Source organism: Suncus etruscus, chromosome 15 (genome assembly GCF_024139225.1).
Source record: "Suncus etruscus isolate mSunEtr1 chromosome 15, mSunEtr1.pri.cur, whole genome shotgun sequence".
Lineage (NCBI taxonomy): Eukaryota > Metazoa > Chordata > Mammalia > Eulipotyphla > Soricidae > Suncus > Suncus etruscus.
In genome coordinates this window covers 85,898,611-85,917,435 of record NC_064862.1, presented here as the reverse complement: position 1 = coordinate 85,917,435, position 18,825 = coordinate 85,898,611, and the positions used below count along the sequence as shown (strand labels likewise).

Sequence of the window (18,825 nt, the reverse complement as noted above, 5' to 3'; positions counted from 1 at the left end):
CCGCGGCCGGGGAGCGGAGCGGAGAGAGAGAGAGAGAGAGGCCCGGAGCGAGCGCAGCGGAGCGGAGAGGGCGCGGGGCGCGGAGGAGATCGCGGCAGCCGCGGGGTCGGTGCCCGTCCCGGTGGAGCTGGCCAGGGTGAGGGGCGCGCCCGGCGGGTGTCCCGCAGGGCCGGGGGTCCGGGGGCGGCGGGGGAAGGGGTCCCACGCCCGAGAAAGAACAAAGGCCGCGTGGCCGCTGGCTGCGCGCTCGCTCGCTCTCTCGCTCGCACCTGTTGTGCGCGGGGCCGTGCGGGTGTCGACACCCCAGGTCGTCCACGGCCCCGCGGTCCGCGCGCGCAGCGTTCCGCGAGTTGCACGCCCCCGCTCCTTTGGGTCGGGGCTGGAGGGCGATCGTGGCCCCAGCGGGGGGTCTCGGGGGTCCCGGACGGACGCCGCACCCCACCCCGGTCCTCCCTCCGCAGGGCGCGGCGATGTGAGGGAGCCATGAGCGCGGCGTGGACGCTGTCCCCCGAGCCGCTGCCGCCGTCCACGGGGCCCCCGGCGGGCGCGGGGCTGGACGCCGAGCAGCGCACCGTGTTCGCCTTCGTGCTGTGCCTGCTCGTGGTGCTGGCGCTGCTCATGGTCCGCTGCGTGCGGATCCTGCTCGACCCCTACAGCCGCATGCCCGCCTCGTCCTGGACCGACCACAAGGAGGCCCTCGAGCGCGGCCAGTTCGACTACGCCTTGGTCTGAAGGGCCCGACCCCCCACTTTCTCCCCCGCCGCCCCCCAACCCCAAGCTCCCTTCCCCAGTTGGTGCCTTTTCCACCTCTACTCCCCCCGTCTTGGCAGTCTTGTGATCCTGCCCTGACCCCCTGACCATGAGTGCTGCCGTGTGTGTTTCTAAAGACGGGGACCCCTCCTTCTCCCCCTTTGCCTCCTTCCCTCCCCCTTTATCTACCTTCTGGCCCCCCCCTAAGTGTTGAGGCCCTCCTCCGTGGGCCAGGCCCTCCTGGGTTCCCGGAGACTATGTTCATTTGCCCATAGTGGTCGTTGTGTCCAGGATGCGTGGGGGTGTCCTCGAACCCCTGCCCTCCTCTGCCTCACTGGCCCCTACGCCCTGCCCTGCCCTGCCTCGCCTCTCTCCCCCCACCCCTGGTGATAATAATAATAAAAAGCTTTTCTGGAGCTCTAACTGCATGTGAAGTGCCTGCCTGCTGCTGCTGCACATGCCCGCCCACGTTTTCATGACCAGGGTTACATGCCAACGTGCCGCAGGTGGCCTGATGCTTGCCTGGACCCAGGGCCAGGGTTTTGGAACTTAAGGTTGACTCTTGTGGGGTGGTTGTTGTTTTTAGTTTTAGGGCCACGCCCAATGGTGCTCAGGGCTTATTCCTGACGGTGCTCAAAGCTCATTTGCTGGCTCAGGGCTCACGATTCACTCCTAGGGGCTCAGGTCACTCTATATGATGTTCAGGGTGGAACCTACATGGTTCTATGGTCTGCTACATGTAAGGCAAGACCCTGCTGTACTATTTCTTCAGCCAGCCCCTCTTGTTTTTTTTTGGGGGGGCCCACACTCAGGGCTTAGGAGCCCCTCCTGGTGGTGTTTGGGTGCAGGGGTGGACTCCCTTTTTTACTAAGCACAAGCCCTTTGAGCTCTCTCCCCCTTGTTTGTTCTTTACCACTGTGGAGGCCACAAAAGCCAGGCTTATGTGTGTAGGGCTGACTGATGAGTAACCAACTCCAGCCCCCCAGCTCCAGGCCCCATTGTGATGCTCCTTTTCTTTCCGGGAATCTGGGGAGATGTGGAGGAGGAGGGGGATGTCATGGGACAGACTCAGGGCAGTGGGGAGCTGGGCTAGGGTGCCCTCAGCCGGCCCTGGCGCCGTCTCCCAGAACTGGCATGAGCTCCTGGCGCTGCCTCAGGCCTGCCAGCTCCACACGGGGCCGTGGACAGCCCGGCCAGGCTGTTGTAGCCTCTGAGCAGCGCCGTGGGCTGGCGCTGCTCCCCAGCCCGCGGGGAGAGGGGGTATGCCAGGGGAGCAGAGAGTGTTTCTATATAAGGAAACTTGTGAGTAAGGCTCCCCGTGGGCGGACACTCGTCCTCCTCAAATGGGGGTGCAGCCTGACCCCGCACACTGAAGGGGGAGGCGGAGAAGAGGGAGATGTGCGCTGCGAAGACGCAGCAGCAACTTTGAAGATTTGAGGTTCTGCTCAAATGCTCTGCTCCCCTCAGAGCCCCACTGTGATCTGACCCACCCAATCGTGCCCACTCTGGACCTGGGGCCCCCTCCCTCCCTCTGGTCACCCCACTTGGACAACTCTGATACCTACGACTAACCACCCCCCCTTACAAGTACCAAAACTCCTTCCCTCGACATGGCCAAAGCTAAGTGGCCCTGGGCTAGAACTGGTACAGGGGGGGACCATCTGCAAGCACCTAGCACCTCCTGACAAGATCCAGACCCCCCAAGATCTGCCTCTTGGTTTAACCTCTCACTTGCCAACTCATTTTCATGAAGAGAGTCAAATGAACTGGATCTTTATTCTGTCACAGAATGGGGGACTCAGGGCACAGAGAGGGGCAAGGTACAATGGGCCCCCACCCCCGCCATGACTCAACCGCACTTCTAAGCCCCCCCAAAAACATAAATTCAGGCACATTTCTTGGACCTCATTATTTTTGTTTTCTTTACCAACCCCTTGAACCTCTTGATGATCTGTGGCCAGTCTGAGCAGGATCAAAGGTGGGGAGGGGCTGGAGGCTTGCAGATAAGGGGGTACCCTCTGCCCACACACCCCTCATTGTGCAGGGCTGCTGACCCGGCCCAGGAGCTCCAGGGGCACCAGGAACGGGTTCAGGGGACAAACACCAGGCACCTTCCAGTGCGAACTCGAGTCTCTGGGCTCCTCAGCTTGTGAGGGGGTCGAGCTGGCCTCTTCCTGTGGCCCGGAGTCTCTGGGCTCCTCAGCTTGTGAGGGGGTCGAGCTGGCCTCTTCCTGTGGCCTGGAGTCTCTGGGCTCCTCAGCTTGTGAGGGGGACGGGCTGGCCTCTTCCTGTGGCCCGGAATCTGTCCTTGCATCTGTCACCCCTACATCCACGTCTGCGGGGTCGGGCTGGGGGTCCGTCAGATGCTGATACATGTCCAGCATGTGCTGGACCAGGGCCTCGCATGGCAGCTTCTTCAGCTCCTCGGGAAGGGCCATAAGCAGGTCCAGGACCACAGCAGACTCTGAGGACGAGAAGAGACATGTGGAGTCAGGGCTGTGGCTCCATCTTGACCCCAGAAGCCCTTTTCTTTTGTTTGTTTGTTTGTTTGTTTGTTTTTTGGGTTTTTTTTTTTTTTTTTTTGGGCCACACCCGGCATTGCTCAGGGGTTACTCCTGGCTGTCTGCTCAGAAATAGCTCCTGGCAGGCACGGGGGACCATATGGGATACCGGGATTCGAACCAATCACCTTTGGTCCTGGATTGGCTGCTTGCAAGGCAAATGCCGCTGTGCTATCTTTCCGGGACCCCCAGAAGCCCTTTTCTGCCCAGCTGCTGCACCCATCCAATTCTTACCTGCTGCTGAGAGCTCGGGACCAAGGCCACTGCGTGTCAGGGAAGACAGGTACTTATAGATCTTCTCAAAATCCACTGTCAGGTCTTCTGGCCCCTCTAGAGGGGCTGGTGGGGTGGGGCTAGGCACCGTAGGGGTAGAGCCAGGTGGCCTGGGGGCAGGGGCAGGGACACTAGGGGTGGGCCCAGGTACCTCAGGGGTAGGGCTAGGCACCTCAGAGGTGGGGCCAGGAGTCTTAAGGCTAGAATCCAGGGGGTCAGAAGCTGGCCTGGGCGCCTCTGCAGCAGGGCCGGATGGCTCAGTGGTGGGGTGTGCTTGTTTTCCGGGAATGCTGAGAATCAGTGGCCGCCCACGAACCAGTGTTGGTTTGGGGGGGATGGAGTGCAGGAGGCTAACAGGCTCTGTGGCTGCGATGGTGAATACCTGCCAGGAGAAAAGATCAGGGCCGACCACTGAGCTCAGAAGGGCTGATGAATAGCCAGATCATGGAGCTAGGGGAAGGGCCTGGGACCCAAGTCTGCCCTCTCTGGGCTCTCATTCACCATTCCCTCCCCTGGCTGCCCGGGGAAGGGTTGCTGTACCTGTGAGAACGCCGCCATCAGTGTCTCCTCCAGTGGGCCAGTAATCTTCTCAGCCAGATCGATCCATACCTGAGCGGGACAACCAGGTGTACATGTGGTCAGTCTCGGGGGTGTGGGGTGAAGCCTGCAGAGGGTTCTGTTAAGCCCTGATCATCCGAGATCTGCCAATCAGGTATACTACATGTCCCAGAGACCTTTGTTGCCAGCCTCACCTCAATGGGGGCCGGAGTCTGTGTTCCCCGGCATCTTGGGCCCTGAGCACCACCTGGATACAACCTCTGAAAGGCTTCCCTGGTTACACGGCCCTTCAGTTGCCAGAGGAATTTCTTGACCTGGAGAAAAGGAAAAGAGAAGATGGAAATGACTTTCTACGGACTCAGTGCTGGAGGAGGAAAGGAAACCAAACTCCACATAAGATCTGCCCTGAGTGGGGCCGGAGAGATAGCATGGAGGTAAGGCATTTGCCTTTCATGCAGGACGGTGGTTCGAATCCCGGCATCCCATATGGTTTCCAGAGCCCGCCAGGGGCGATTTCTGAGTACAGAGCCAGGAATAACCACTGAGGATGCCTGGTGTAACCCAAAAACAAAAAACAAACAAACAAAAAGATCCGCCCTGCAAGCACTTAGCTGGGTGATTCCCCTATTTGTCTTCTTACATTCTGGCCCCATGTCAACCTCATTCGAGCCCAGTCCCACACCTCCACACCCAAACAGGTGACTTTGCACACACACACTTCGCCCCATGCCACCACCATGTGGGGGTCTCATCCAACCTCCCAATCTTTTTTTTTTTTTTGGTTTTTGGGCCACACCTGGAAGTGCTCAGGGGTTACTCCTGGCTGTCTGCTCAGAAATAGCTCCTGGCAGGCACGGGGGACCATATGGGACACAGAGATTCGAAACAACCACCTTTGGTCCTGGATCAGCTGCTTGCAAGGCAAACGCCCTGTGCTATCTCTCCGGGCCCCAACCTCCCAATCTTACCCTTCAACTCGCTCTGCCCCTCCATCTTCTTGTGCATATAACACCAGCCTTGAAAATCTAGTCTTTGGGGCTAGAATGATAGTACAGTGGCAGGGCGTTTGCCTTGCTCACTATCAAGCCGGGATGAAACCGGGTTTGACCCCGGCATCCCATATGGTCCCCCAAGCCTGCCAGGAACGATTTCTGAGCACAGAGCCAGGAGTATCCCCTCTCTGAGTGCTGCCGTGTATGGCCCCAAAAAACCAAAAACAAACGAAAATCAAGTCCTCTAGGAATCGCTCCTGGCCCAGCCCACCAAAAGGCCACGCCCCCAGGTGCGCCAACACCGCCCAGCCAATCAGGTCCCTCCTACCAAACCCTTCCAAAGGGCCTGTCATTTACATATAACAGGCCCCTCCCACGTCAAGCCACGCCCACACCCATCCGGACACGTGTCTGGAGCGCTAACCACGCCTACCCTACAAGCTCCACCCACCCGACTGCAGACACGCCTATCTAAGCCCCGCCCCGTTCATTAGGCCACGCGACTCCGCTACGCCCCGCCCACAACTAACCACGCCCCGGAAGCCTCACACCTTAGCTCCGCCCTCCCCGCTCAGGCCCCGCCTCCAGCCTCGTTCTGCTGTGCCCAGGACTCCGTCACCTCGGCCTCGCTCCGGCCCGGCAGCTCCCGGGCCAGCTCCGCCGCCTCCAGCTCTGGCCTGCCCCGCCTCGCTTGCAGGAGTCGTAGCAGCTGCCGCCTCTCACTGCTGCTCCAGATCGCGGGCCGAGCGCTCGCCTCTTCCAGATAGCGCGCCGGGGCCGCTCGCCGCCGCTGAGGGGGCTTCATGCTGGCGTCCGCTCGCTGCGGCGTTGGCGCTGCGGTGGAGTCGCTTCCGGGGTAGGCGGAGCTACGAGGGATCGCAGAGGACAAATAAGCTCAGCGCGGAGGCGGAAGCAGCTGGAGGCGTGGCGGCCCGGAACCGCCTCTGTTGAAATTGACGAGGAAACTGACTGACAGCGGGACGCTCGCAGGGATGGATGGATGGACCAGACCCACCCGCTTGCCTCGGACGTCATTTCCAAACCGGATTACAGAGACTTTAGACTCTCCACGCCTGGATCAGGCATAGGAAACCCCCCACTGTGACCTTCCCTCTGGAAGAAGGGTGGGTCCCGCCGGCTTGACACGCGGTGGATCAGCCCCGCCTGGGTAGGGCGGATATCTGGCTCTGCGCTCTCCAGGGATCACTCCTGGCAATGCTCAGGGAACTCCATGGGATGCCGAAAATTGTACCCGGCTAGGCTGCGTGCAAGGCAAGCCCCCTCCTCCCGCGCCCCGGCATCGTAAGCGCTTTAAATCTTTGCCCAGCCTCAGTTTCCTCTTCTGGAAAAAGGAGCTGATCCCCCGGCTTTTGTCTATGCTCAGGGAAGGGGGACGTCGAGCCCCAGATGTAAAGAAGAAAATGAGGCCGGAGAAGAGACCCAGAGGCCAACAACACCACCCTGAACGAGAACCGAGTCTGCACACTGGGGAACGGGGCAACAGAGAAGACCTAGCTTTGGGCCGATTGCTGCCGGCACAGGTGGAAGAAGGAAGCAGGGCTTAAGGCGTGAACTAGTGGGGTGGAGTGGTCGGTCACTTCGCTCCCGCGGATCGCCCGGGCGCTTTTCAGCAAAGCGTATGTGTGATGAGCATGTGAGCCCCACGCTTGCATCGGACCTGCCCCCAACCCTAGCAGCCCCAAGGTCCCATCCGTGCACCCGGGGTACACACACACAGACCTCAGACCCAGGCTTTGAGTCCAGATGTTTATTCAGCCTAGATCCTAAGCAGGAGTTGAAGGGGAGGAGCAGGGCCCAAGGATGGTGATCCAGGCGGTTCAAAGGACCGGGGTAGCTGCTCCAGTACCGGTGTTCTGGGCTCATCCATCCCCAGGCCCCTTTGAGGCGCTCCTTCCCTGGTGAAAGACCCCATCCACCCACCCAGGCTGAATGTGGGAGCAGTTTTTTGCATACCAGGTCTTTCTATATTTTTAGCCCATCCTTGACCTCCCCCATCGTTCTGGCGGTGTGCGAATGGGGGGGGGTAGGTGTGAATTCTGAATTCCTGCCTGCTGGAGGTCTGAGGGCCACTTGTGAACCCCCAAGGACAACCCTCCCCAGCCCCAAGAAAGCCCCATCCCATGAGTTGCCAAATTAATCCCGATCGTGCATTTCCCCCAAAATCACCCTCAAAATAGGGTGTATCATGTATTTTCCCGAAGATGGTTATGGGCGTTATAGTCGTTCATACGAGTGAGTGGGGGAAGAGGGGGGTGCAGTGGGGAGGCAGATCCATGCCCTCCTTCCTCCTGTGTTGCTATCCGGACAGCAGGACATCGCTTTCCACCCCCCGCACCTAATTACCTGCCTCACTGAGGCCTCCCGGCCTGGGGGCCGCTGGGCGAGGCTCTGGGAGGCGGACCAGGAGGTGGAGGTCCTGGAAGGCAAAACCCAGCCTGCAGCTCGCTGCCTGGACAGGGGCGACTCCTAGCGGCCCCTGAGGGTATTGCGGGGCCCGTGCGGGGATTCCGGGGGACGGTGGGTTGGGGGATCAGTGTAGGACCCCCGGCGATCCGAGGCCCATACCTGAGTGCGCGCAGATGAGACCGAGGCCGGCGGCCAACGCGGCCCCCAGCACGAAGGCGGCCACCACCAGGGCCACCACCGGGGCGGGCTCCAGGGCCGCCGGGGCTGGCGCGGGGGCCTCGAGACGCGGGACTCGGCCCGGGACGGCCTTGGGGGGTCCTGCGGGGGGGAGAGGGCCAGGCTGGGATCGGGGACCGCGCCCTGGAACCCGCTCCACCCCCAGCTGCCCCGCGCTCACTGGGCGGCGGCCTGGGCACGGTGACCACGATGGGCTGCGTCAGCGTGTGCAGGTGGGGACCGTCCCCGTCGGCGCTCAGGTTCCGCCCGCCGCTGAGCCCCGCGCACGCCCCGTCCTGCTGGGGCTGGCACTAAGGGTGGGGGGCGGAGAGGTCAGGGACGCGGGGGTCGGCCTCGTCCTCCAGGGTATGTGCTCGCTCCCTTCTTTGGGTTTGTTTTGGGGCCATGCCCAGAGGCACTCGGGTTACTCATGGCGGTGCTGGGGGGGACCATATGGGATGCTGGGCATTGAACCCGGGTCAGATGTGTGCCAAGCAAACGCCCTACCTGCTGTTCTATGGCTTCTGCCCCTCTTTTTTGTTTTTTTTTTTTTGTTTGTTTGTTTTTGGGCCACACCCGGCGGTGCTCAGGGGTTACTCCTGGCTCTCTGCTCAGAAATAGCTCCTGGCAGGCACGGGGGACCACATGGGACACCGGGATTCGAACCAACCACCTTTGGTCCTGGGTCGGCTGCTTGCAAGGCAAACACCGCTGTGCTATCTCTCCGGGCCCCCCTCTTTTGTTTGCCCCCCCCACACACACACACCTAACAGGACACAGGTCTGACTCCTGATTCGGTGCCCAGGGGATTGCATGGGATGCGGGGGATCAAATCCACTGCATTATGTATTATTACTCCTGCGCCAGGTTCACGCCCTTCTCCCGCCACCGGGACCCTGGACGTCCAGGCCCGGGGACTCAACCCTTAGACAGTGGAGGGGCCCAAAGTTCGGGCCCTTCTGAGTCACATGATCCAGCTTCTAGCGCATCGTACCTCTGTACAGAAAACGCGCTGTGGGGATCCGAGCCTCACCCAAGGGACGCGAGAATCCTGCCCTGGAGGGGCGCGCAGAACCCCGCTGCCCGGCTCGGAAGGCCCTTCGCCTCCCCGCCCCTCCCCACCCGTTCCCGCACCGGCGACGTGCTGGGCGCGCGCGCACGGCGGGCTCCCCGGAGACGGCGGCGGCAGCGGCTGAGCTGGCAGTGCAGGAACTGCACGGAGGCGTTGAAGACCGGGCGCAGGCGGAAGCTGAAGCGCGCGGGGTCTCGCGGGGCGGCCGGCGGGAAGGCGACCGAGGCGTCGGCCGGGAGCCACCGCGCAGGAGCGCCAGCGCGGGCCCGAGGGCCGGGCGGGACGACGGGGTCACGGAGCAGCGGTGCAGCACCAGGCCCCAGCGCGCGGTCGGGCGGGCCAGCGCGGCCTGCGGGCGGAGGAGACGCGGGGGTCACCAGGCCCGCTCACCTGCGCCGCCCCGCCGCCCGCCCCGGCCCCGCACCTGCACGAACACGCGGCTGTCGGCCGGGACCTCCAGCGGGCCCGCGCGGCGCGGGAAGGCCTCGGGGCTGTCCGACAGCTCCAGACTGAAAAGGGGTCTGCGGAGCCAGGGCCCCGGCGCCGCGGGGAAATGGGGTGCTGATGGGGAGAAAGGGGCACAGAGCAGGGGGTGGCGCTGCCCCCCTCGCGGTGAGGTGCGCCGCGCCCCGTTTGCAGTCAGGACAGCACTGACGCTGCCCAGTGTCCAGCGACTCAGGTGGGGGGCAGCACCCACACGTCAGGTGTTGCCTGTAAAAGCAAAGGACGCCCCCCCCCAAGCCCTAGTCCCGTCTACATGGTCTTCCTCGGGGAGCTGCCCCAGTGGGGCCCCCCAGCCCGGGGTAGAAACATACCCGTGGATGGGGGGCGGCTGGGCCCGGCCAGGCTCTGTGCCAAGAGCAGGGCAGCCAACAGGAGCATCGCGACGGGTGGCATCGCGGCGCACAGGACAGGGCAGAGTGCGGGGCACCACCGTCCTTGGCTGGGTAGAAGCGGGGGCGGGGGGGGGGGGGAGGCGGCCCCGACACCGGGCGGCCCCGACACCGGAGCCAGGCCCCAAGGTCTGCGGGATTAAGGGCCCGGAGCTGGGTCTGGAGGGGCGGGCGGGCCCCAAGGTCTGCGGGATTCATGGCCCGGACTGCCGTTAAGGGGGGCCTCGCTGGCGGCCGGCAGTGGGCTAAGCGCAGCCCACCATCCCAGTCCTGACGCGGACCCCCACATCCCATCACCCTTGTGGGGCCCCCGCGGACACCAGACTGGAAGGGAGGTTTTTATTCTCTAGCGCCTGCGGATTTACAAACGGGGGTCAACACTGGCGGCCTGAGAAGGGCTCACAGACCCACCCAGCCCCTGCCTGCCTGGCCCGCCCCCCGCCGGGCTGGGGGTGGTGGGAGGTGATGGGGAGATGACAGTCACATTCAACCAAGAGAAAACTCAAGTTCAGTAAAAGTTATTAAAATAAAAACCAACAACCAAACACCAGATTGCCCTGCCAGGCACTCTTGCCACCTGCCCGGCTCACTGGGCAGAAATGCCTTGAAATTTGCTCATTTCGTGACTGTTGCTGTGTGTGGTGAGGCTGGGGACGCCCCCGACAACCTCACCTTGGGCTCTGGTGGGCGCAGGCTTTGGTTTGTTTTGTTTGTGTGTGTGTGTGATGGTGTTGTCCACGCCTGATCTGCATGCATCCCGACAACAAAGGGAGTGCCCAGGCCCTCAGTATCTCTCCACATTCCCAGCCCTTACTCCACGTGCCCTGCCACACACCTCTGAACCCCCACACTGGCTCTCTGCCATTCACTCCTACCCCAGTGACTCTCCAACACCTGCTCTATCTGCACTTGCGGGCATCCGTGCAGCCACGGCCACCCCTAAGCCCCCCGCTTCCCTGGTACCCGAGGTCCTCGGCTCACCTCCACCAGTCTGTGGCCAGTCTCCAGGACCCGGGAAAGAGGTGCAAGCACCTCCCAGCTCCCTGCCCTTAGACCCACCTTTGGGACTTTTCCCTCCAGGGCAAGAGGCCAAGCATGGGACCCCACCCCCGGTCTACACAAGCAGCTCAACATGACTTTGGTAGTTTCTGAAGGTACCTAGGAACTCCAGGAGTTCTCTCCACCCCTGCCACACCCCCACCCAGTACAATAAAATACAATAAACTTCAAAAAGGACCCCCTGAGATCAGAGAGAGAGAGAGACAGAGAAAGTGCCCACAAGTGAGAGCCACAAGCTCAGAGGCCACCTTTGCCACGAGGCTCCCAGGCCCTGTCCTTGTGGGGAGGGGACTGGGGGGGAGGGTCAGGGAGGGGAGGTAGAGGGGGTGGGGGGCGCGGAGAGACAGCGTGGAGGTGGGATGCAGGGTGGAGCGGACAGCGCTCCTAGTCCCAGGGCACCCCCCCACCCCAGGTTCCGATTGAATAAATAGCGAGTCTGTGCAGCGCCGCTCACTTCCCTTCACAGTGTCTGTTGGGGCGCCCGGAGCCTTCCTTCCACGTCCACAGTGGGCAAGCAGGGAGACGAGGGGCCAGCGCCCCACACCCCCACTTTCTGTCCTCAGCCCTCGGCAGCTTCCCAGGCCTCGGTGCTCCCCTGGAGGGCAGCTGGGGGCGCCCAGCGGGGAAGTGCAGGGGGCCGTGGCCACACCGTAGCCCCCCAGCTACCTGAAGAAGGGTAGGTGGTGCTGGCTCTGGATGCCACTCGTCCGCGGCGACTCTGTCTTGGCCATGACGTCCTTGAACCACGAAGCCACGTCCACGTCCAGCATCTCGTAGCGTTTGATGAAGCTGTGTTCCTGCAGGCACGGGTAGAGTTCAGGAACGTCTGCTGGGGGGGGCCAAGTGTACCCCAATGGCAGGCCTCCCAGGGGTAGGAAATCCAAAGGCAGGACATCTGGGAGCGGGGTGGGTGTCTCAAGGTTGGGATTCCAGGGCGGAACATTTGAGGGGCATGGTATTCCCAAAGGGATTTGTTGGGGGGGCAGATTTTGAGGGGTGGGACCTTCTGGTGGGATTCCAGATGCTAGGCATCTGAGGGACGTGGCATTGCTGATAGGTTGTAGGGACAGAGCATTCACAGGGAGGGGCCTTCAGGGTGGGATTCTTAGTGTGGGCACCCCAGGTGGAGGGATAGGGCTGCGATACTCACAAGTAGTTTATTATACTTTGGTCTCTTCCTGTGATCTTTAGTAAGGCTGTAGGAGGTGCAGGCAAAGAAGCTAGTGAGCACATGGGGGGTGGTTGGGCTCAGCTGCCCCCTGCCTTCCCTCACTAGGAAGTTTCCTGAGAGACGTGGGGAAGGTGCCTGGATGGGTCATAGAATTCCCAGGTCCGACCTCCAAGATCCCACCTGCACTGTGAGGCCAGTTTTTGGGGATGCCCAGGGCAGAGGGGCCTTCTGCTGGGCAGGGGAGGGGAGTCCAGTACCTGCACTGGGCCAACACCCCACCCTTAGGCCCCCAGTGCTCCTTAGAGGGAGCCTTTTGAGACTTCATAATACCCTCATCCTATAGTGCTGAGGGGGAAGGAAGCAGAAACAGGGGGAGAACAGGAACTGCTGCTGCCCCAGGGACCCTGAACTGCCAAGGTGGGAGCTGGTGGCCACGTAGTGGCCCCCACAGGGCTACCAGCCAACTACTGGCTCCAAGGCTGGGACTCTGCTCCTGTTTGTCTCCCAGCTGCAGCGGCCCGCACCCCACCTCACCAGTCTTTGACGAAGGACTGGAAGTCCCCTGAGAAGTCCATGTGGCCAGGCAGGAGCGGGGGCTCCTCCTGCAGGACCTTGGTGAGGACCTCGAAGTCGGTCTTGCAGTTCTTGTAGGGAAACTGTCCTGTCGCCAGCTCCACCTAGGGGACATCCGGCAGCAGGGGCTGGCAGAGGACACAACAGCAGCCCCAGCCTGGTTCCCTCTGCAGCCCAAGACCTGATCGCCCACCCTCCAAAAGGAGGGGCAAACACTCACCAACGAGATGCCCAAACTCCACACGTCTGCCCGGATGTCATAGTCAGGTTTGGTGGGATCAGGGGGGTCAATGCGCTCAGGCTGTGGGTGTGGGGAGACAGGTGAAACTGTGTAGCCCAGCAGCTGAGGCAATAGGACACCCCAGCCCATCCTCCAGGGCACCCCACGAACCGCCATGTAGGCTGCGCAGCCGGCGCTCCGCGTCTTGGCCTTGGAGTCCACAAGACGGCCGCTGATGCCAAAGTCACACAACTTGATCTGACCCCGCTCGTCCAGCAGGATGTTGGAGGGTTTCACATCACGGTGGATGACGCCGTGCTTCTCCTTCAGGTAGAAGAGCGCCTTGACAATCTGAGGCGGAGACACCGGTGACTGTGACTTGGGTGGCCAGAGACCAGTGGGCGGCCTGCCAGCGCCCCGATGCCCAGCCCCTCGGCTCAGCTCACCGCCACCGTCATCTTCCCCAGGATCCGCTCAGGGATGGGGCCCTGTACTCGCTTCTTGAGCTTCTCAGCGCACGTGCCCATCAGTTCCATGGCAATAAAGACATCGGTCTGTGGGGAGGAGCCAAGCGGAGGTTGGGGGGTGGCTGTACCCTTGGGTCCACCTGTCCCATGAGGTGGGGCAGGGCTCTGTTCCAGGGAAGGCGGGGAGGGAAACCTCAGGTCTGGGGATGAGGAGAGGGGCATGGCCTGGCTCTCAGGGGCGGGACTGGTGCTAGGTCTCAGAGCAGGGCAAGGCCTTGCTTGGTAGGCTCTCAGGGAGCCTAGCTCCTAGCGTGGCCGGCCTAGTTCCTCGGGACAGAGCTCACGTTGGTGATGAAAGTCCCAAAGCACTGCACGATGTAGGGGCAGTCATGGCTCTTGAGCACCACGTCCAGGTCCATGAGGATCCGCTTGTTCTCCTCCTTGTTGCCTGAGCGCCGCATTTGCTGCACAAAGAGCCAGGCTTCGTCTGAGCACAAGTAGGGAATAGGGAGGAGTCCTTTCTCAACCTAGGCCCACTGGTCTGGGGGCCTCACCTTGACAGCAATGACATGCCCCGTCTTCCGGAAGCGCATCTTCCACACCTGGCCGCAGGTTCCGCTGCCCATCTCCCCCAGGTTCTCCAGGTCACTGATTTCCGCCTGGTAACGCTGTTGGGGGGGGGGGGGGAATCGGGAATTGAGGAGCCACTGAGCCTTTGTTCCGCCCCCTCCCTCCTCCCAGCTGCTGCAGGAAAGGTCATACCTGGCCCCCGATGGTCAGGTAACCTGTCTGCTTCATGATCTCTTGCAGCTTCTGGTCGATTTCGATGCTGCAGGAACAACAGAGACAGCATGGCCTTGAGGAGGGGGTGCAGGGGTTCCCCTTAGCTGCCACCCTCGTTCAGGGAGAGGGTCCACCCACCGATGACATCATTCCAGCTCACCTTTCCATGCTGCGGGGTGCATACAGGGTGGATGGGAGACCCAGCATGTGGCGAGGCCGACTTGGGGGCGTGGGGTGCTGCGGGGAGCTCTCTGAGGATGGTGAGCGGCTGCCCCCATCGTTGGCCAACGGGAGTTGCAGGGCTGGGAGGGTGAGAGCCAGGGGCGGAAGAGGGGTGAGCTCCCAGTCACCCGGATCCAGGGCCAGCACTAAGGGAGTTGGGGGGGGGGGGTCCGCTGGGAACCTCACCTTCCCATGCCTGTGTGTGGGGCCCCTTGGGCAGGGAGCCCTGCTCTTCTCTCCCACCCACTGCTGTCCTCAATGTCTCGAGCCCTCCCTGGACAGGGCCCAGATTCCAACCTGGTCTTCATGAACAGAGACATGAGGCCTCAGGGCTAGGTCCTGATGACCCTTAGTCAATGCTCCCCCCAGTTCTCTTGCTCTGCCCACACTGTAGCTCATGCAGGCTAGAAGGACTAATCACAGCACCCTACACACACTCTGGGATCCCAGCCTTGGGATTGACACACCCCACATTCTGTTTCTGGGTTGGGGAGCCCCCCCCCCCCATCCGCCTTAGGGTCAAGGTGGAACTGTGAGACTTCAGCAAGGCCTACACAGCTGGGGCCCAGAGGGGCAAGGGAGTTAGGAGGAGGCCTGTGTGATTTGGGGGGGGGGGGGGGGACAGGGCCGGGGGGAGGGGCGGTCTGGTTCTCCCCGGCAGCCTGCATGCGACAGCTTGGACATGCTACAGGCAGGCGGGCAGGCAGCGGAGAGGCGGCGTTAGGAGTGCAGGGGGCAGACAGACTAGAGCCGAGACTAGGGGCTCAGCTTGGTGGAGGGGACCAGGGAGCCCGGAACAAAGAGCAGATTCCAGGAGGACGTCTCCAGGCTGGGTTGGCAGAAAGGGAGGTCACTCCCAGAGTGCGGCAAGTCTTCACCCTGTGGGTGCCCCTTCTCCCACCTGGCCGGAGATGGGAAGACACAGAGGCTGCAGTGCTGGGTTGCCGAGCTCGAGGCCCCTCTGATGGGACCCTGAGAACAGTCAGGGGAGGGCAGGGCCTGCTAGGGCTTGGCCAGCTCCAAGGACAAATGGCAAATGGGGGTGGGGAACGATCAGGCCTAGTGCCCTCGCCCAAAGGGTCCCATCAGGGTCCTTTTATCCTCCCTCTCTGGCTCTGCAGCCTCCAGGGAGCCCCACTTTCCCCCACACTCCAACTCTCCGGGACCCTCCTCACACCTTGGGGAGACCCTAGCAGCTCCTTTCATGTGCAGACCATCAGGCGCCTCAAAATATTGGGGGAAGGGCTGTTTTCCAGGGCCCCAAAACTGAAGCACGGTGCGGGGGGGTGGGGGGTGGGGGTGGGGGGTGGGTGCTGAATACTAAGGAGTATGTGGGAGGGATACACCAAGAAATGGTGAGAACAAAAGTCAGAGAGGTGATGGGCGCAGGCTGCTGGATGGGAGGGACGGCAGAGGCTGAAGGGGGACCCCCCCCAACTCTCACATGAACATTCACAGTCATGTACTCACACAGAGGCACACACTTAACTCACACACATGCTCAGGCCCTCAGGTACCTGCTCTCACATTCGCACCTATGCGTATATTCACACATACACACACATCTGTACAGACCTCACACACATGTACCCTTGGAGCCAAGCAGCACACAGAGGACCCAGGAGGGCAGGGTGGTATGGACTCATTTCCTCCTCTGGGGGGTGGGGAACCCCCGCAGGAGCGGGAGCCTGAGCAAAGAGCTGGAAGGACCCAGAGGAAGAGCGGGGCAGACCCTAAGGTGAACACATGGGAGGAGAGAGTGGGGGGCGGGAGGGTGCGGGCACACAGCGGGGGCAGGCCAGGGGGGCACTCGGCAGCGTTAGGGGTGAGGGGCAGCGGCCAAGCGGCGATGATGAAAGGCTGGTACCTGCTCGCTGGGACGGGGCAGGAGCAGGACTTAGAGTGATCACAATAACTGGATGGGGGGGAAAGGAAGAAAAAAAAACAACACCACGATAAATCACAACAGAAACCACCGATTCGGCCAACGGAAACAGAAATCAAATCATAAGGAAAAGGGGCAGAGATGGGCGGGACCGACAGACGGCACATGGGATGGAGCGGGTGGGCAGACAGACGCCTGGGGGAGCAGGAGTGCGGGGCCTTGGGGGGCCTGGCCGTGCCTCATGCCTCACCACACAGCTGGGACAGCTCCCTGGCCCTGGTGCAGATCTCTCCCCTCCACTTGGGCCCCCCCTACATCCCCTCTACTCAGGGAACACCCCATATTTACCGGGGTCAGCAGGGACCCCAACAACAGAAGACTGGAAAGCCAGGTGGCATGTATAGGGGTAATTGAGAGAGATATTGGGGTATTTGACCCATCTTGCCCTGGTGACCTCTGGGGGAGCTGTCAGCACCAAGGGTCGGCCACCACAGGAGTCCAGGAGGTCTACTGGCAGTCGAAGGGACATATGCAGCACGACCCGGGGAACAGTTCTTTATGGAAGGGGGAGCAGAGGAATCAAACCCAGGGAGCACCCAGAGGGAGGACGGCTGCCTCATATGCAGCTGACCCAGGTGCCATCCTCAGCATGGTCTAGGGTCCCTTGAGCCCCATCGGAGCAATCCCAGAGTGAGGACTAAACCCTGAGACCACAATCTAACACCAGACCAGCAGATGATCTTGGGAGGGGTTTATCTCTCTCTCTCTCTCTCTTGGACCCAACAAGGCTACCAGCTGTGGGGCCCAGGGGACAGAGTTGGCCTCCATATGGCAAGAACTCGAGGGGGTAGGCACCAACAAGGTCAATGAGGGCGAGGGGCTACAGATGCCCATTCCAGGTATGTCTGAGGGAACTTGGGAAAGAGGTCATTCAAGGAAAAGAAGTGAAGTCACAGAGACGGGGGACAAGGGAGGAGGAAAATGCTCCCAAGAAACTCATCAGCATGAAGGAGGGAGGTGGGAATCTTCAAGGTCTGAAGTTGGGGACACCGTGTGCCCCTCATTAATCGGCCCAGGGAGCAGAAAGAAGGTTGAGGGGGACTGGAGGGACAGGACAGGAGAGAGGAACGTTTGCCTTGCACGTGACCAACCTGGGTTCAATCCCCGGACATGCCAAGCAAAGGGTCCCCTGAACCTGAACCGCACCAGGAGTGACTGATTCCTGAGTGCAGAGCCAGCAGGGATCACCCTGGCACATCACCACCGGTGTGGCACCCCCAAAAACCAAAAATAATTTTTTTCAAAAGAGAGAGAGGGTTCCGTGAAGTCATGTGACCTCAGGGGCGGCCCCACCCCATCCCATATGTGCGTGCGCGTGTGACATTCACTCAACTAGCGGCCCATCCGCTGACGCCCAGGACAATCTCCCATGGGTGGGGTGGAGGATAGGGAGGGCAGGGACACAGAAACGGGTGTGGGGCCGCCTGTGACAGCCACACTGGGCCCATGGCTGGCCAGAGGGCACATGCATGAGTTTGCGGGACTCAGGATCCCTGCACGGGCTCAGGGCCCGTGGAGGGGCCCCGGGGTGCATGGTTCCCAGCAGGTGACAAATGCACCAGGACCAGGGGAACCAGGGAGAATCGTGAGGACGAGGATGGGTCAGCAGGTGGGGGACCCTCGCTGGGAGCCAAGGTGGGGTTGCAACCAGGTTGCAACGAGCCCCGCGCCCTCCCTCCCAGGCCCACCCCGGGGAGGGTCACCGTGACCCTCTGTCTCCCATGCAGGCGCAGGCGACAGGGCGGGGGCGGGAGGTGGGCGGGGCCAGCGCGCCCCGGAAGCGGGGGCGGGGCTTGCGGGCGGGGCGGGGCTTCCCGCCGCGAGCGCCTCGCCCGCCCCCTCCCCCACGCCGCGGCGCTTACTGGGCCTGGGCCGCTGCGGGCTGATCTCCAGGTTGAGGTCGATCCTCCGCCGGGCCTCGCGGTTCTCCTGCTTCAGCTTGGCTTCCAGGCGGGACAGCTTCTGCTCCAGGGAGGACGCCGCCATCTTCCCCGCCGCCGCCGCCGCCGCCGCCGCCGCGCACCGCCCGGCCGCCCGTCAGTCCGGCAGACAAACACCGCACTGCGCCTGCGCCCGGTTGACCCCGCCGAGCCGCCGTCTCTCCCCGCCAGGCGCATGCTCACTGGATACACACGCACACACACACCCCCGCCCTGCCCCGCTGGCCAGGCAGCGCGCGTGCGCACTCTGTCCAGGCCGGACGGTGGCGCTACCTAGAGGTGGAGTCAGGTACTCTCCGAAAGCTACAGACCCACTCCCCAGCACAACTACGCAGGCGCCGGATCTCGAGCGCACGCCACCGAGCCGCGCTTGCGCAGTGGGAGCGGACGCGGTCGCGGTCGCGCGCGCAGGCGGGTGCGGCTCTGATTTTTTTCCCCATGCTGCAAGCATGCACGCTTCTCCTATTATTTTTGTTTTTTTCGGTCACACCCAGCGGCGCTCGGGGTTGCTCCTGGCTCTGCACTCAGAAATTGCTCCTGGCAGGCACAGGGATGCGGGATCGAACCTGGGTCTGTCCTGGATCAGCTGCATGCAAAGCAAACGCCTTCCCCGCTGTACTATCTCTCCGGCCCCCCCCCTTTTTTTTTTGCGTTGACATCCGTCTATGCTCACTCCTGGTGGTGCTCCGGGATCCCTTGGGAT

The 18,825-nt window shown here is 62.1% G+C and overlaps 5 protein-coding genes across 6 annotated transcripts in view; 1 reads left to right on the top strand and 4 right to left on the bottom strand.

The window, feature by feature from the left end:
• Positions 1 to 18,825, bottom strand: part of LOC126031177 (CD209 antigen-like protein C) — a 228,640-nt gene that overhangs the window by 25,632 nt on the left and 184,183 nt on the right. The gene's annotated exons all lie outside the window — the stretch shown is intronic.
• Positions 65 to 763, top strand: CTXN1 (cortexin 1). The gene is made up of 2 exons (XM_049789480.1): positions 65 to 136; positions 462 to 763. Exon 2 carries the CDS (start codon positions 484 to 486, stop codon positions 730 to 732), a length of 249 nt encoding a protein of 82 aa, XP_049645437.1. The 5' UTR covers positions 65 to 136; positions 462 to 483; the 3' UTR covers positions 733 to 763.
• On the bottom strand, positions 2,545 to 5,982 carry SNAPC2 (small nuclear RNA activating complex polypeptide 2). Its single transcript, XM_049788280.1, has 5 exons — positions 5,754 to 5,982; positions 4,337 to 4,456; positions 4,125 to 4,193; positions 3,546 to 3,966; positions 2,545 to 3,214 (listed from the first exon to the last, which is right to left on the bottom strand). The coding sequence occupies exons 1-5, from the start codon at positions 5,937 to 5,939 to the stop codon at positions 2,784 to 2,786; spliced, it is 1,227 nt and encodes a 408-aa protein (XP_049644237.1). The 5' UTR covers positions 5,940 to 5,982; the 3' UTR covers positions 2,545 to 2,783.
• TGFBR3L (transforming growth factor beta receptor 3 like) lies at positions 7,504 to 9,746 on the bottom strand. The gene is given in 7 exon segments (XM_049788279.1): positions 7,504 to 7,571; positions 7,721 to 7,879; positions 7,959 to 8,088; positions 8,900 to 9,087; positions 9,090 to 9,198; positions 9,274 to 9,523; positions 9,607 to 9,746. Coding segments are annotated over 7 exon segments (1,044 nt in total).
• Positions 10,341 to 18,231, bottom strand: MAP2K7 (mitogen-activated protein kinase kinase 7). 2 transcript variants are annotated; one of them, XM_049789443.1, is made up of 12 exons: positions 18,045 to 18,231; positions 16,105 to 16,152; positions 14,176 to 14,317; positions 13,995 to 14,061; positions 13,787 to 13,900; positions 13,577 to 13,696; positions 13,212 to 13,319; positions 12,937 to 13,116; positions 12,766 to 12,846; positions 12,507 to 12,649; positions 11,952 to 11,997; positions 10,341 to 11,598 (listed from the first exon to the last, which is right to left on the bottom strand). In XM_049789443.1, the coding sequence occupies exons 1-12, from the start codon at positions 18,166 to 18,168 to the stop codon at positions 11,464 to 11,466; spliced, it is 1,308 nt and encodes a 435-aa protein (XP_049645400.1). In that variant the 5' UTR covers positions 18,169 to 18,231; the 3' UTR covers positions 10,341 to 11,463. The 2 variants fall into 2 exon arrangements, with proteins under 2 accessions (XP_049645400.1, XP_049645401.1); XM_049789444.1 differs by lacking the exon at positions 16,105 to 16,152.

Excerpts from the sequence above, each read along its gene's own strand:
- CTXN1 (XM_049789480.1), top strand. The coding sequence starts at position 484 with ATGAGCGCGGCGTGGACGCTGTCCCCCGAGCCGCTGCCGCCGTCCACG.
- SNAPC2 (XM_049788280.1), bottom strand. The coding sequence starts at position 5,939 with ATGAAGCCCCCTCAGCGGCGGCGAGCGGCCCCGGCGCGCTATCTGGAA. Across the intron at positions 4,194-4,336 it reads AGACTCCGGCCCCCATTGAG|GTATGGATCGATCTGGCTGA; the intron begins GTGAGGCTGGCA and ends TGTCCCGCTCAG. Across the intron at positions 3,967-4,124 it reads TGATGGCGGCGTTCTCACAG|GTATTCACCATCGCAGCCAC; the intron begins GTACAGCAACCC and ends TTCTCCTGGCAG.
- MAP2K7 (XM_049789443.1), bottom strand. The coding sequence starts at position 18,168 with ATGGCGGCGTCCTCCCTGGAGCAGAAGCTGTCCCGCCTGGAAGCCAAG. Across the intron at positions 13,117-13,211 it reads TGGGGAAGATGACGGTGGCG|ATTGTCAAGGCGCTCTTCTA; the intron begins GTGAGCTGAGCC and ends TCTCCGCCTCAG. Across the intron at positions 12,847-12,936 it reads GCTGCGCAGCCTACATGGCG|CCTGAGCGCATTGACCCCCC; the intron begins GTTCGTGGGGTG and ends CCACACCCACAG.